Below are 16006 nucleotides of genomic sequence, written 5' to 3' on the forward strand. Positions count from 1 at the left end.
AAAGAAAAGTAATTTTACTGGAAGTGACTTATTAGAAATGTTGCAAATATGAGTTCATTTGTGTCTTTAAGCACTTAACCCCAGGTTACTCCCTGGGTTTGCTAAATGATTACTTGTTTAAAGTATATGCTGGTTTCTGTCTCTCACAGTGAACAGACATAACCATCTGAAGGACTTCATGCTGGTGGTGTCAATAGTCATCGGAATGGGAGGCTGCTGGTTCGCATACATCCAGAACCGGCACTCTAAAGACCACATGAAGAAGATGATGAAAGACCTGGAGAGCCTCCAGCGGGCAGAGCAGAGCCTTCACGACCTACAGCAGAAGTGAGAACCTGTTCTGCTTTGTCTCTATTTTTAGATCCTTGAACGAGTGTGAGAAACTATTGACTCTTGAAGCACTTGGCGCTGGTGTAAGGCTTTCCTTTGCCCTATTTTTAAATTGTTTTTGTGCATGAACATGCGTTAGACAGGCGTCTTTGTCCAATGCTATGTGTCTAATGCCATATTAACCACAAAAATAACATGGGCCCCAAAAATAAAACTTTACCCATAAATAAAACTAAAAGTATAATTAATCATAAAAGCTAAAAAGATCAGGGGCCCCATTCATAAAACTTTACGTAGAATTCATCCTAAAAGTGTACGTATGCACGAAAGCTATGGAAGTTTTCAGATTTATAAAACCATTCTTTCACCAGAACCTGCGCAAAAATCCCAGTGAGAGAAAGATTGTGCGTACGTGCATTTCCCCCCATCTCCTCCCCAAAATAACCATATATGGAGCTTACAACGCCTAGTTTTACTATGCATAACCTCATCTACATATAATTTCCATGCATACTCGGCGCGTCACTGACAAAAAAAATAAAATAAACGTGCAAATCTTGCCGTTTAAATTCTATCCTTCAAATGTGTGACTATCACAGAAGGAGTCTGCCTGCACACATCAATATCTCTGTGCAGCAGTAGTTGTACAGTATTGTGATTGGACCTATTCAAACCTGCCGATGGATGCAGTCTCCCATAATATCAACGTGCGCATCATTTCCTTGTTTTCACTAAAAATATTTTCTCATAACGTGAGATCTGCAGTTTAGTTTAATGAGGAATTATTGTGCGCCTTGCACTCCTCCCTGTCATTAAAAAATAGCATGCCACAGGAAAAGTCATCAAAAATATAGTGCATCCACTACTACTTATATAGATATATTCATTTCATATTTTTAACTTCTGCACAATGACTTTCTCAGTGCTCATCTCCATTAATGAGTGTCATTTTTAATCTAATTGTTTATATCCAAATGAAAACCGAGTTTAAAATACATCGTTTTGCTCACTGTAGTAAAAGTGTGTGTACACATGGGTCATGAGTTTGCGTGCAGGTGTGCAAAATTTCCTATCAAGTTTGTTTTTATAAATCCCATATTTTGTGTAGGAAGTAGCATATGCCTCTTTCAGAGCATGTTTTGTGCATAAGCAACGGTTCTAGATGAGGCCCCAGGTTATGAAATAACCTTGACCTCCAGGTGAGCCTTGTACTCCTGTTTATTGTGAATTAAACTACTGATATATGACTTACGCTCAGGAGCTCATTAAGGGTTTTTTTTAGTGAGCCTGGGATTCCCTTCTGAGGGAACAGGATATGGAGCCTCATGGGAATTAACTGCTGTAGAGAACATCCGTTTTGGTCAGAGAAAGAGGAATGACTAGAAAATAAGTATCTATCATTCTATCTGTCTGTCTGTCTGTCTATCATTCTATATACCATTCTGTCTGCCATCCTTCCAACCACCCTACCAACTGTCCAACATACTACTATCATACCATCCTATCATCCTACCTACTATCCATACCTTCCTCCCATCTGTCTATCAGTCTATTATTCTATCATTCTATCCATTGTCCCTATCTGTCGTTTTGTCTGTCATTCTATCATTTTATCATTGTATCCTTCTAGCTACTATTCTTTAAAGTTTAAACTTTAAAGTTCTGTCTTCATGCTATGAGGATTTCATGATTTTATATGGTATGACAAATGAAAACTGCATATTTGATAAAATAGTACCTTGTGGTACTTGTAATGTCACATGAAACTAAACATGAAAAAAATTTAAAATTCATAAAACGCACTAATACCAAAATACAAACAAACATCCCATATATCCCTGTAAAAATGCAGATAACGCTCTGATCCCGCAATACCAACCATCATCCGCTAGCTTCCTGTAGAAGTCCTCATGCAGACTCATAGTCTGTCACCTTTTGAGAGAAAGGCACAGGAGCGTGAGTGTCCGGAAGAGTTCCTGTATTCTTTTAACATGTGAATGAAGTGTGAGAGCGTGTGTGAAGGGGACAGGGCAGTGGAAACTATGCAGAGTGTGTTTGTTACAGTGGAGAGCGTCCAGAATGTTGTGTTTTGACACAGCCGGCCGAGTCACTGGGTCTCGTCTCCGGGGTTTGGTGGGTGAGAGGCCTACAGTGCTTCGGTCGCCCCAGAGGGAGGTGATTAATCCCAGATACTTCAGATCATCTCAGCTTAAACTCAAGGATAAAAATAAAATAAATGACTCGGCCATTTATCTCATACATGAACGCAGGTCCTTGTGGGCTGTCCTTTCCTAAAAGTATATTTAATTTGATGTAGGCTTGATTTAGGAACATTTTGAGATGAAACGAAATGTCGTTTTATCCTTAAAACAAGCTGCAGTGGCCGTTTGTATGTAGGCATTTTTTTTCTCCATTTGAGACATTGTGAAGGCTTATCAGAGCCGTGGCAATTGAGTCGGTCTTTCCAGCAGTTTCCTGTGTAGGTGTGTTGATGCATTTCACACCAGAGAAACCTCTTCTCGAACGCTGCCAAATTACCAACCGCGTGATGAGGTTGCTAGGTTTTTCTGGGTTGTTGCAGTGGTATTGGTAGGACGTTTAGATTACATTACCAGCCAAAGTCTAAAGAACACAAGTTTAAAATTATACACTTTCTGTTTTCACATTTTCATATTATTACTCATTTGAGAGCAGGACATAGTATTTATACTGCTACTACTACTACTATTTTATGTAATAAATTATATATGCATACACTACCAGGTAATTAGTTTTTTTTTTTTTTTTTTTTTTTTTTCTCTCAACAAGGCTACATTTATGGTAAAACAGCAATATTGTGAAATAATTACCATATAAAATAATGGTTTGATCGAATAATTACTGCCTTGGTGAGCATTGTAGACTTCAAAAACATTTGCAAAATTAATTATTTTGAAATTGTATTTATTTTTATTCATACAAGTAGTATATAATTTTATAAATAAATACATTAATTTCATGAGCTTTCACAAACTTCATTTAAAATATTTCTAATAACCATTGCAAACTTAATTGAAAAGCTGTATTCACTTCTGTCTTTACTGTAACTGGCACTCTGGGACAAACTGCTTTGAAAATGTATTACTTGCCATTTAGGTTTTTATTTTTTATTTTTTTAAGTTTAGTTTTTAGTTTATATATATGTGTGTGTGTGTGTATATGTGTGTGTGTGTATATATATATATATATATATATATATATATATATTATATATATATATATATATGTGTATATATATATGTGTGTGTGTATATGTGTTTATATATTCTTAGAGAATCGTGTGTATATATATATGTGTGTGTGTATGTGTATATATAGAGAGAGAGAGAGACAGACAAACTTGTCATTTTAGCTTTCTCTCATTGTATTTGAGATTAGCTTACATGACTCTTATTCTTAGAGAATCCTCATTCTCTCCCTCAACTCTCACATGCTTGTTTGACCCTCATAAAATCAGACGTGAGAGAATGTTATTCACATACGTGCAACAGTGAACCATGCTTATCTAAGCTTGAAGGTGCATGTTTGTGGGAGAGGAATAAAAGAAGACTTTAATTAATCATTGCATGCATAGTCTAGTCTATTGTTTGTAGTGTCTTTTGTTTTCATAACTGTACTTTCACCAGCACAAAAGAATGTTCTGTTTGAATGTGAGAGTAAAACAAACAATCGTCGTTCCAGTTCGAGCAAAGATGGGAGGTCAGACGAAATGTTTTGTTTGAATATAGAAAAACTGGGAATTGAAAGATTAGAAAACAAATAAAACTTTAGCTCCCTGATGACATAAAATAGTAATTCATTCATAAAGAGTTTAAGATTGTAAATGAGATGACTTGTCTTGCTAGATAGTTGTTGTTGGCTTGTAACACAGAGGTATGATTACTTGATTTGGAGGATGGTGAATGGCAGAGGTCAGGATTGAGTGCTGTAGACTTTCAGTCTTGGCTGTAAATTCAGATCACCTTACACTAGTCCTTCACTCAATGACCACTTCTCCCCCCATCCACCTGTTTCTCTTTCCATCAGGCCTCTGAAGCCTTCGGTCTGCCATCTTCTGGATATCATTGACACTGCATGAGCCATACAGCAACCATATTCACTGAGTCCAATTCCAAAATCGCGTTCATTTTCTCCATGGAGAAACTGATTTTTAACATTAACATAAAACTTTCAACACAGACCTGACAGGAGTTCAAACAGGTGATGTATACTGCTGCAAAAGCTGAAATCAATCCGATTTAAGCTTCATTTGAAAAGTTCAATTCCCTGTGAAGAATAATGCTACTAAGAATCCTGGAGCGATTGATATCGTGTCTTCTGAGGCAGTCCAGTGTCTCCTAAACTTTTGTTATTGGAAATGCCTCAAGCGAAACCCCCAGACAGATAAAGCCTTTTCCTTTAAGGGAAGATTGATCTGAGGTCTTATACAGACGCGACTGAGTAAATCAGGGGCTCCGCTGTTCCTCTCTCTGTCGCCAGGAAAAGTGGTTAATCCTGTCGTAGCTCAGGGAAGCCTAGAGTTGGCAGTGTTGCTCCTACTCCTCTTTCTTGCTCGATATGACATCATCATCTTGTTTTTATTCTTTTCTTTTTAAAAGCCGCACCCTAGTTTTGCGTCCAGAGTTTCCTGTTTTTGTTTGAAGGTGCTGGAGTTGTGTGTGAAAACTCCATGTGAAATTGGCTGCTCATATATATGTACACACAGACGACAAACCCAGGCAAACAGCAAGGATTATGTTTTCATTATGTGGGTTCATATACATTTAGAGCTTGTATCCTGCTAATGTGCTGATTATAATGGATTTTTATGATGACCCAACATGACCTGTTTGAGTGTGCATGAATATTTTTTTTTTTTTACAAAATCTTGTTAAATCATTTTTTCCCCATAACTTATCATCAAAATGAGTATTTTCAGTTAGTGACAGGCCAGTATACTGTATAAGCCATTGCCAATTAATTGGCCAATAGTTGACCTTTTGGAGATTAAAAATGACTACAATTTTGCTCCAGAACGTTTTCAGATATTTTAATTTTATTTTATCAGTTATTTATTGCTCTAGAATTGTGTTTTTTTTTTCCCAGATATTTTTCTCTCAACTGAATATTTATTTAAATTAATTTGTTTGTTTGTTTTTTTGTTTGCTTGTTTGTTTGTTTTTTTTACATAATAAATAAATAAATAAACAAACATACATACAAACACATTTTCAGTGTGGTTTCAGATGTTTGGACCCCAGTGTACATATTGGTATAATATATCATTTTTTTTTTTTTTTTTTTTTTTTTTTATGAATTGTCCTTCTGTGGCGCTTTGAACCTCTTTGAACCTTAAGCCCCTCTACTCCTTGGCCCTGAAGCTAAAAAGAGCACAGCTGGGTTTAAGGAGCTGCTGAGATTTAACTGCTGAAAGCTTATCTGTGGTGTTCGTCTGACAGAAATTTTATCAAGCATGCCTTAGTTTCCTGTCATCAGTCACATTTTTACTTTAGCGTCTTTATCCTTGCAACAACTTTATTGGTCTTGTTGCACAGCTATCTGTTTGCTGAACTGTTGCAAACACAAAATCTCGTTGGTTCATAACAAGTGAGATATCATGTAATTGGCTAAGAGCTTAGATCTCCAATTACTGATGCCTGTGAAATCACACGTGCAGAAGTTTTTCACAGTCTACTGGTTTTGAATAAAATGACTGAGAGTCACATAGTTTAAGAACCTGTTTTTTTTTTTTGGTTTTTTTTTTTTTCAGTCTTAAAGTATTTAATTCCTTAAAAAAAATATTACTGACCCTAGATAGATAGGAGTTTTGTATTTTTACTCAAATTCCCAGCAGGATCAGTGAAATCAAGGGTGTTGCTAACGGAATGTTCTACTGTTTGATCTGCAGGAATGCATCTTGAAAATGAAAATGCACATTTTAATGACTTGTATTGTTCATGTCTTTTCTCCTCTGAAAGTTTAGTGTACAAACTTTGCCAGGCGTGGCTTGGTTCATGAATATTAATTGCAAAGTTTAACTTTTCACCCTAAGGCGAGCCTTGTTAGGTGAGCTCCTAGCATTAGTAGAAATGCTTTGCCACCTGTATTTCATTCAGCCCAATGCTAAAACAAACATTTGACTTCTGCTTGATCATTAAGTTGTTGATTTTACCCTGCTGGCTAAGTTTTCTTGACTTTTGCACTGCGGTCAAGCATAATAAATCTCTTGAAAACATTTTGTACTAGCAGAATGTAACAACAGTTTTCTGCGACTTATTCTGTGTGGTTTACTTTGCCTTCTCGCAGGCTACAGATTGCTCAGGAGGAACACCGTTCAGTGGAGGTGGAGAAGGTAAACCTGGAGCAGAAGCTGAGGGATGAGATCAATGATGCCAAACAGGAAGCGCAGAGACTGAAGGGGCTCCGAGAGGGAACTGAGAACGAGCTGAGTCGACAGAAATATGCAGAGGAGGAGCTGGAGCAGGTGAAAGTCCCCTAATAAATATGCAAGATGTTCAAGCGTGGTTAGATTTGGATCTAGCTGCTCTAAGTGTGTAGAACTTAAATTTGCAGGTTCTGCAATACTGCCCATATCTTGATTCTGATTTGGTCAGGAAGTGGGTGGAAATGCTTGCAAGATGATCTGAAAGGTTATCAACAAAATGATTTCCTGTACTGATGAAGTTTGAGTATCTTCCCAGTGCAGTATCCAGTGTACCACCACGCTGTGGCCTACTTTACTCAGAAATTACCGCTGTGCTGTTGCATAAGGGGCAGTTTAATACTTCAGATCTGGTGAAAATTTTTTGCAGAAGCTGATCACAGAATTGTAACAAGCTCCAATATTTCAAGGACCTTCTGTGACCGTATAATGTTGTTAATCAACCTGTATTTGTGGCAGCTCTGGATGTTATTGGATGAATTGTTTGTTTTCATGTTGGCCTATTAAAACCCTGGCGCTAAGTGGGTATTCTGGGTCAGAGGGCGGTACAAATCTCTGTGGGTTTGAAGCTCATTAGCGCTGTTCTATAAGAAAAGGGGTCTGGCCCACTCAGCCCCCTAGGCCCTTATTGGATGAGATCTGTTTATTTACTGCTATAACGCAGGAGTTGATTAATTGCGTTTATCCTAGTAAGGTTAGGTTGGAGTGTAAAGCTTATCTGTGACTAATTAATTTGCATCTTGTTGTTGCAAAATGTTTCAGGCGGTGAAATTTATGCTGTTTATTCTCATTAGTTTGCCAAATTAGTCATTCATGAGTCATGCAAATTAGCTAATTGTCCTAATTACATATGCAAATTATGGGATAAATAGAAGAAGTTAAAAGGTTAAATACTATGTTGCAATTTCAGTATCCAAGTGTTTGGGTTGTTATTTTGCTGCATTTACCGATTTCGTATTCTGTGTGGTAAGGTTATTGTTAACCAAACTAAAACCATTAAAAAAATGTATAAAAAAAATAATACAACTTAAGCTAACTGCCAAGACAATATTTCTCAGTATTGTTTAGCTTAACCTGAAGTAATAAAATGACTAAAACAAATAAAAATGACCAAAAAACTATATAGACATAAAAAAAACCTGCGACAAAATTAAAACTTTAACGAAAAATATAACGAAAACAGAAATCAAATATAAATAAAAACTGTAATGTTTTTTTTATTAATGAGCTGATAAGAGCGATTTCTTAATTGATTAAAAAGTGCCCACATCTGAAAGTAGCCTTGTGAGGTTTTTGCTTTGTACTCTGATCTGATGTGTCTCTGGCGCCCCCTGCAGGTGCGTATGGCCCTGAAGAAGGCAGAGAAGGAGCTGGAGTCTCGCAGAAGCTGGTTTCCTCCTAATGCCCTGCAGAAATGGCTGCAGCTCACTCATGAGGTTGAGGTGCAGTACTACAACATCAAAAAACAGAGCGCAGAGAGACAGCTGCAGGTGGCCAAAGAGGGGGTGAGCAGCATTTGTCGCAGTCATTCATTTAACTAAGATGGAACAATGGTAAACACATTTAGATTATTAATGACAGTGCAACTTTGTTGTAGGACAACCCCAGAATGTGATGATAAAAACTTTACTAGGTCTTTTTAGAAATGTTTAATGTTTTAAGATGATAATAGAATGCTACTAATAATGATAGTCCAATAAGTATATATTTTAATATCAGAAAATATATATACTTTTTTTGTAATGTAAGGTTTGACTAGGATGCTAGACTCTTATTAAAAAATTAACAAAAATCTTATAATTTGGTGAGACAAAACCTTTAATAGATTTGTGTGATAAGTAAATGTTTTATAATACAATAAAATATAAATACTATATGAATAATAATTTTCTTTTAAAAATTTGAAACTACTTTTTTTTTTTTTAGGCAGAAAAGATTAAGAAGAGAAGAGAAATACTTTATTTGGGACGTTCCAAGTGGCACATAGTTCTTCACTGGATGATGTGGATCACAAAATACTTGCAGCCAAGTAAGTCTCACAAACATTTCTCAATATTTCTGAATGCTAATTTAAAATTTAAAATAAAATACAAAAAAAATAAATATTAGAACATTTACTTATACATTTATGCATTTAGCAGACGGTTTTATCCAAATCGACTTAACAGTGCATTCAGGCTATACATTTTTTTTTTTACCAGTGTGTGTGTTCCCTGGGAATTGAACCCACAACCTTTTGCGCTGCTAACACACTGCTCTACCACTGAGCCACAGGAACACTATATCGGGAAAAAAAATTACCTTTTAACACGTATTGCCTTTAATCTCTTTCTGTCAAGCAAGCTCTGGGTGAGGTAACAGCAGCTCTGAGAGAGAGACTCCATCGTTGGCAGCAGATTGAGATCTTAACAGGCTTCATGCTGGTCAATAACCCAGGCCTGCCCTCTCTGGCCTCTGCCCTCAACCTGGACCCCAGCTTCATGGGCGGCCGCGGCACACCCCAGCACTTCATGTCTGACGACATGGATGACATGGACGAGGACATAGTGGCACCAGGAACACTCCAATGTAAGGACTTGCCGGACAGCGATGGGGATAAACCCCTGTCAGCCAAAGGCCAGCAAAGACCTCGTGGTCTTTTGACCAAATCTAAAAATCCCTAGTTTTGAGCTATTTAGATTGTCTGTGCGCAAGCTCTGTCAGAAATGGTTGTATGCAGCGATCGTGTTTGCACACTTCTTATATATGCTTTCTGCTGGAGTGTTTTCCCCCATCTACAGATCTGTATTACACAGATGGGAGTACTTCAAGATCTGCACCACACATTGCTGTCATATGTTTTTGGTAAAGCAACTATGCACGCTTTGTACGTATCTCTTTTTTTTTTTAGTTTATCATATTGAATTTGATGGAGGGTTACTGAGTAGGCCAGAAGAAACGGGTCCATATGCGAGTTAAGATTAGAGGTCCAGTACAAGTCTGAAGTCGAAGTCTGAAGTTGTTGTTGTGGATTGTAATAATTGTAATGTGTGAAATAATGTTTATCAAACAAGCTCGTAGAAAATAGCTGTTTTCCCAGGTACAAAACATTAAATAAAATTGGTGTTTATTGGGCAAAATGTATTCATTTTGAAATTTGTATTGATGATCTGTCATTCCACAATATACCTTATTTACTGTTTTAACAAATAGTTAATTTTTCATATAACAGTTACAAACTTGTTGGCTCAAGATTTGTACAAACCCTTTAAGTGTTTTAATTGATTGAGCAAATCATTGCCAAAAAGAAGAGGTCTGTTCTTGTAGCACTGTGTTAGTAGTACAGTTATTAACAGTTGCACCCCTACCCTTGCCCTTACCCCCTTCAGATGCAGTGTGGCTAATGGGCTGCCGAGCAAGTGATCTCTGGTCATTGAATTCGGATTGCCAGTCATTTTGGAAGTACTCTGGTGGGCTAAACCACTATGCCCTTCACTCCAGCAACTCCTCTTACTCCCTCTTGTTTTCCTGAACCTCTCTCCTTTAAAAAGATATGCTGCCCAGAACCCTAGCTACTACAAAGGGAAACTGGACCGAAAGAAACACTCTGAGTCTACGCATCTCAATCTTGTTCTTGTCCACAGCCGTGAAATGATTTACTCTAAAATGCATGACCTGTCTTAGCTTGTTTTGTTTTCTAATCTGTTTATCACATATCACTAAGTTCAGACTTGCAAGTCGATCCTTACATGATACTGTTTTACGTTTTGTGCATCTTAATAATCTTGGAGTCAATATGAAATTAAAATAGACCTTTTTACTTCCTTAGCACACATTCCTGGTCTTATCACAAACAATTAGAGTTAAGTGTAAAGTATAAAGATATTTAATCAAAATATAGTAATCACCTGATATGTTTTTCTTTATCAAGTGACATCACCAATCCCTTTTGTTTTTCATGATTCTATCAATTCCTGATGGATAGAAACAGGAAATGCGATATGAATAAATGTATTAAAGGGATGGTCAGGGTCCAAACTTGTCCACAACTTAGTTATTGTGTCTATTTCTGAGAAAAGCCATTGACTGTACACATCTGTACACTTCGCACTTTATTCTCAAAGTTTCTTGTTTCACCTTTTCCAGCTTGCCACCCATCACCCAATGTTATCACAGTGTCTGCATGCTTTGAGTCATTTCTCTGAGTGACCTTATTGTTTTGTGCCCCTACAGCTCCCAGTATGATGTCACTCCGGCAACGACACATTGACCCGCAGCTGGCCCTGGGTTCGCAGAGGTTGGTAGAGAGTTGTCTCACACTTGGTGGGCAGGAAGGGGAGGGTAGCTTGTACTCACCCAGGTCTAGGACGGCGATGCGCCAGGCACGCAGCCAATCTTTCGGGCACTTTGACTCTGTGGGACTGCCTCCTCTTTCCTCAGCAGTGTCTCATCCTGCTATCTACTCCGCTGCCTCATCCCACGCTCCCCAGTGCTCTTCTGTCGCTACTGCCCCTCATGCGTCCCACTATCACTCTTCACATTTCCAGCCTATGGACACCATCCCAGACCTCCCCTATGATGCCAGCCCAGAGCCCCCCCGCCATTACGGCAGCTATGGGTATCACTTCATTCTGTTGTGCTTGATTTGTGCTTCTCACCTGGCATGATCCTGGGACTTCGTCCAAAACATTTAACAGGGCTCTTTTACCACACATTTCACACTTTCTGGTGAACCACTACTTGTGGGGTTTGTTGATGTATTTTGCTATACTCACTACAGTTCATGACACTGCGGCTTGCAACTTGTCTGGGCAACTTCCTGTGACGTTCTACCTACTTGCTTAATCTGTTCTTGTAATATTTGTCACATACTTTGAACTAATTCTCACACCTGCATGCCTGAATTGATCATGTTGTGCAGGGGTGGGTAACATCCGGCAGAGTGTAGCTCAGGGCTCTTCAACTCCAGTCCTGGAGGGCCAGGGTCCTGCAGACTTAAGTTTTAACTTTAATTAAACTGGGACTGGATTTGGACTTGAAGAGTCTTAGTTAGCTCGAACTTACCCCAGTGCACCTGCCTGGAAGTTACTAAAAGTGCTGATGACCTTGATTAGCTTGTTCACGTGTGCTTATTTGGGATTGGTGCTAAACTCTGCAGGACAGTGGCCTTCCAGGAGCAGGACTGGACACCCTTGTTGTTGGGTGTCTCCATGTCAGGGTTGGAGCTAAAAGGGATAAAGCTATGGGCACCAGGGTTTACTGGGCATGCGCACATCAATATTGCATCATTTTTGTCATGCTGAACAACAATAATAGCTTTATTTGCACTGTTGTTATAGTACGTTTAGGGTTTGGGTAGGTGTAGGTGTTAATAAAACACAATGTGATAGGTTGCAAATTTAATTTGTTGTTATATTATGGTGAGATATTGCATCACTTCCGGCCGTAGCTGTATCCCTTCTAGCCACAACCCTGTCAGAGCTATCCAGTCCTGTTCCTGGAGGGCCGCCACCTTGTAGAGTTCAGGTCCAGCGTGCAGTTCATCTGCTTGAAAGCAGGAGCAGACTTCTGCTCTGTTAGCTTGTACTTTTCTAGTGCTGGGTAGTTAAGCCTTGGCATGTTGTGCTTCAGCTTAGACAACTTTGGAGATTGGAAATATTATTGCTGTCTTAATTCTAAAGGGTTCAGGTAGCTGTAAATGCAGTGTTACCTTTTGGTGCTTTCCCACTGCCCGGCACGGTTCACTTTGGGGGGGGGTCTCCACCATGTACAGTACCTGGTACTTTTTTCAGTACCACCTCGGCTGAGGTTCCAAGCAAGCCGTACCATTACCAAAATGTGACGTGTAAACCCTGCTGATCACTGATTTGCCAGAGAGAATCTTCAATACGTGTTATTAAACTTTCGACACATGACACTAGACCCACTAGATTAAATCAGCACAGCCAGCGAGGTTCGAACACAACTTTTTTTTGAATGAACGCGACCGTTTCGACCCGAGCGCAACTTTTTTTTAAACAACAGAATAATGGCTGTTTTGTGGTCTGTTTTAGGAATCACAGACGTTCCTCTCGTTGATAGCAGAGGAGCGGATTCAGCGAGAGCTTGATGGGACGACACAGAATGAAAAAGTTTTTCAGGCAGCGCAACTTTGACAACATGTCTATAATCTCGCAGTGGAAACACAAACTCAGCTGAGCCATACCATGCAGTGGAAAAGCGCCATTACATATAGCCAGCAAGTTTTTTTTTAGGATAAGTCTGATATCTCACTCATTTCTTGATGTTAATTTCATTATTTTCATTCACAGGGACTTGAATCGCTCCGACTCTGATTCCTCCTTGTGTATATCCCAGACAGGCGAGCAGCTTCGCCTATCCTACAGTTCCCAAGGCTTCCCTGTGAAGCCCACTTCGCTCCTGCATGGCCCCGTTTCACGCTCTGAAGAGGGAGCTCACTCCCACACCCATAACGGAGGCAACAGAGTTCAAGATGGGGGGGCATCTCCCGATGGAGATTCTGATAGTCCCATATTAATGAAGGAGGTGTATTGCATGGAGAAATCCGCCAGTATAAGCGAGATCCACGGCTCCCAAGCGGTGATGTCCGTGTCGGAATCCTCACACTCCTTGAGCCCAAACTCCACTGAACCTGATACCCCGTCCCCCGCTGGACTGACTGAGGGGAAGGCCGGAAACCGCATACCCCAGATTTCCTTGAAAAAGAGCCCCCTAGAGGAGGACAGTGGCTCCACAGGTGAAGACACTGACTCTGCTGCCAGTCGCAAGAAACATACCTTCAAGATCTTCAAAAAACAGAAGAAATAAGACAACTGGACAACTGTTTTGTTTTTCCCTTAAAGTCCTTTTTGTCCTATTGTTAATATAAATGTTTTGATTTTTTTCCCCCTTCTGGTCAGAAGTTACGGCACCACTAGACACCTTTCCGAGGTCTTTATAGAAATGTTTGCTTTTTCAGAGGAACACTTGAGAACAAGCATGATTTTGGGGGAGGGTGGGAATGACACACCAGTGGGTATGGGATGGACTATTTTTTGAGAATGTAACGCATTATTTATTCAGCAGGAGACAGTGCCAGACTTTCAAAGGAATCTTCCCTCTGATGGACTTTTCTTTCCTTGTATAATCCGTATCAGTTTGCATGTCTTCGCCTTTGTTTGATTGAACTTTGAATGCTCCTAGATGTTTGCTTGGTTCTTGCTCCCCTTTGCTTAAAACGCGAAACAGCCTGGTTCTTTTGTTTCTATCAGCACACTCCTTTGTATTTCAAGTTCAAATGAATTGTCAGCTTAGCGTTTAATGGTACTCTTTGATAAGTGTTTGTCAATGGTCAGAGAAACTGTAAAAGGGCTGAACTATCAGTGTGAAACTCCCCTAAAATATGTTGCACTATTTCTGAATGTTGATGTGTCGGTTTTGTAAAGAAAATTTAGAATATGCTGGAATACGCACTAAAACCTTTACACAAACCAAGACACTGGACATATCTCTAAGGCTTCAGGGATTTCTAGTACAGTATGTTGAAGAATTACGCGATTAGAATAATTGACCATTGTCGATCATTCCAAATCATTTAGAAAATACAAGGAGGATTATGAACATACACATTAATGTTTTTTGAGCATTTACTCTTAACCATGCCCAGTTTGCTGACTGTTTCTAATGGCATCATCCAAAATCCAAGTTCCCATGAAAACATGTCTTTAAAAAAGACAAAGAAAGAAAATGTATGGTGAATGCATACCTTAATTTGTTCAAATTACAAAGCGTAATTAAAGCTTTAGCAGATCTTGCCATCTTGTATTCAAAGTGCCAAACTAAAGCCACCATCTAGGAAATGTATACACTTCCCGAAGGTTATATTTCAGTTTTGTTAGACCACTGATCTGAGGTCTGATATTAAATAGGTTTTCTATAGAGGTGCAGATAGTCCAAATCGTGGTGGAAGAGTGGGTTTCTACATTTACTACTTTTAACATGTTTGAAAGAGAGCTTGGATATTATTTTGTTTTGCTGAATTAGGTCATATTTCTTTGACCCACAAAAAGTTGAATCTTTGATTTCAGGTGCTCTGTTATGTAATTTTAAAGCTAGGCAACATGCAATTGCTGTTAAAATGAAGTGACTTGCCTTTAAATGGTCAGATGTTCGGGCAGATGGATTTTACCACTGTGCATTTTCAGAGGAAGTGGAGACCAGTCTCTGCTCTTCTTGTGGCTTATGATGTTCACTAAGATACGTCTTTTATCCCAGAGCAGTTAAAATTACAAGCACACTTTCTGAAAAGAGAGGAGGTTAAGAATCAGTAGACTTGGTGAGGGATGTCAGTATGCATTTTTATAGTTTTTACCCACAGGCTTTGAAGGTCCAACATATCCACTAACCTGGAGGCACACCAAAGCAGCGCTGCATGGAACATCCTGTTTCTTCAGTCATTACTTTTGTGAAAGATGGTACAAGACCACATCCAAATGTATATCAACCAATCAGTCTTTAACAGGTATACAACGGTGCAGATGTATTTGTTTCGTCTGTGCCTCTTTTGCACGAAGAAGCTCTTTTGTCAGTGAGTATGTCAGTGTGCGCGCATCAGTCCGGTCCAGTGAACTGCACTTCACCGTGTTGATGCATGTTCTCAACACCAGTTCTCAAACATGGACAGGAGAGAGATGGGAGGTGTTTTAGACTGTTCCCCATTTAGATATTCCTGTTCAATTTTCCATTTGAGCTATTTATGCCTATACTATACAGAGGTGGGGAAACAAAGTAAAAAAGATAATTTTGCATCTTCTGTAATGTTCAAAACTGTAATCTTCAAATTTTATGGCACTCCTGCATGAAAGCAATAAAAATGGTTTTAAAACAACTGAGATTTCCATTATTCCATATTGGGTTTTTTCTCTATTAATATATACAGTAGCCCCCCAAAAAAGGTATCTAACTACCTATCTGTGGCTAATTTAATTAAAATAACTTAAAATGGAACTCATTCTGAAATTCGCAACATCCGTTGACATATGTCAATAATTTTAAAACTGCATTGGGTGTTTATTAATATATTACACATGGACTTGAAGCCTCACTTGTACATTCCAATGCTAATTACAGTTTTCCAGTGTCTTATACAGCACTTAACCTGAGAGTAATTATTCATGAGCTATACAAGAGAGAGTGGAACTTCAGTAAGTGTTGCTTAAACTTACTGCAGCTCAAACA

At 38.8% G+C, this 16006-nt stretch overlaps 1 protein-coding gene across 1 annotated transcript in view; it reads left to right on the top strand.

Moving 5' to 3' along the window:
- The window catches only part of LOC109104084 (stromal interaction molecule 1-like), a 37420-nt gene extending 21764 nt beyond the window's left edge, over positions 1–15656 (top strand). Inside the window, 7 exon segments of the mRNA XM_042754905.1 lie at positions 150–327; positions 6655–6832; positions 8128–8308; positions 8732–8819; positions 9129–9358; positions 11003–11066; positions 13081–15656. Coding sequence (XP_042610839.1) covers positions 150–327; positions 6655–6832; positions 8128–8308; positions 8732–8819; positions 9129–9358; positions 11003–11066; positions 13081–13597 — 1436 coding nt within the window. The 3' untranslated portion in view covers positions 13598–15656.
- Positions 15657–16006: the final 350 nt, after the last annotated feature.

Source organism: Cyprinus carpio, unplaced genomic scaffold, assembly GCF_018340385.1.
Source record: "Cyprinus carpio isolate SPL01 unplaced genomic scaffold, ASM1834038v1 S000006613, whole genome shotgun sequence".
Classification (NCBI taxonomy): domain Eukaryota; kingdom Metazoa; phylum Chordata; class Actinopteri; order Cypriniformes; family Cyprinidae; genus Cyprinus; species Cyprinus carpio.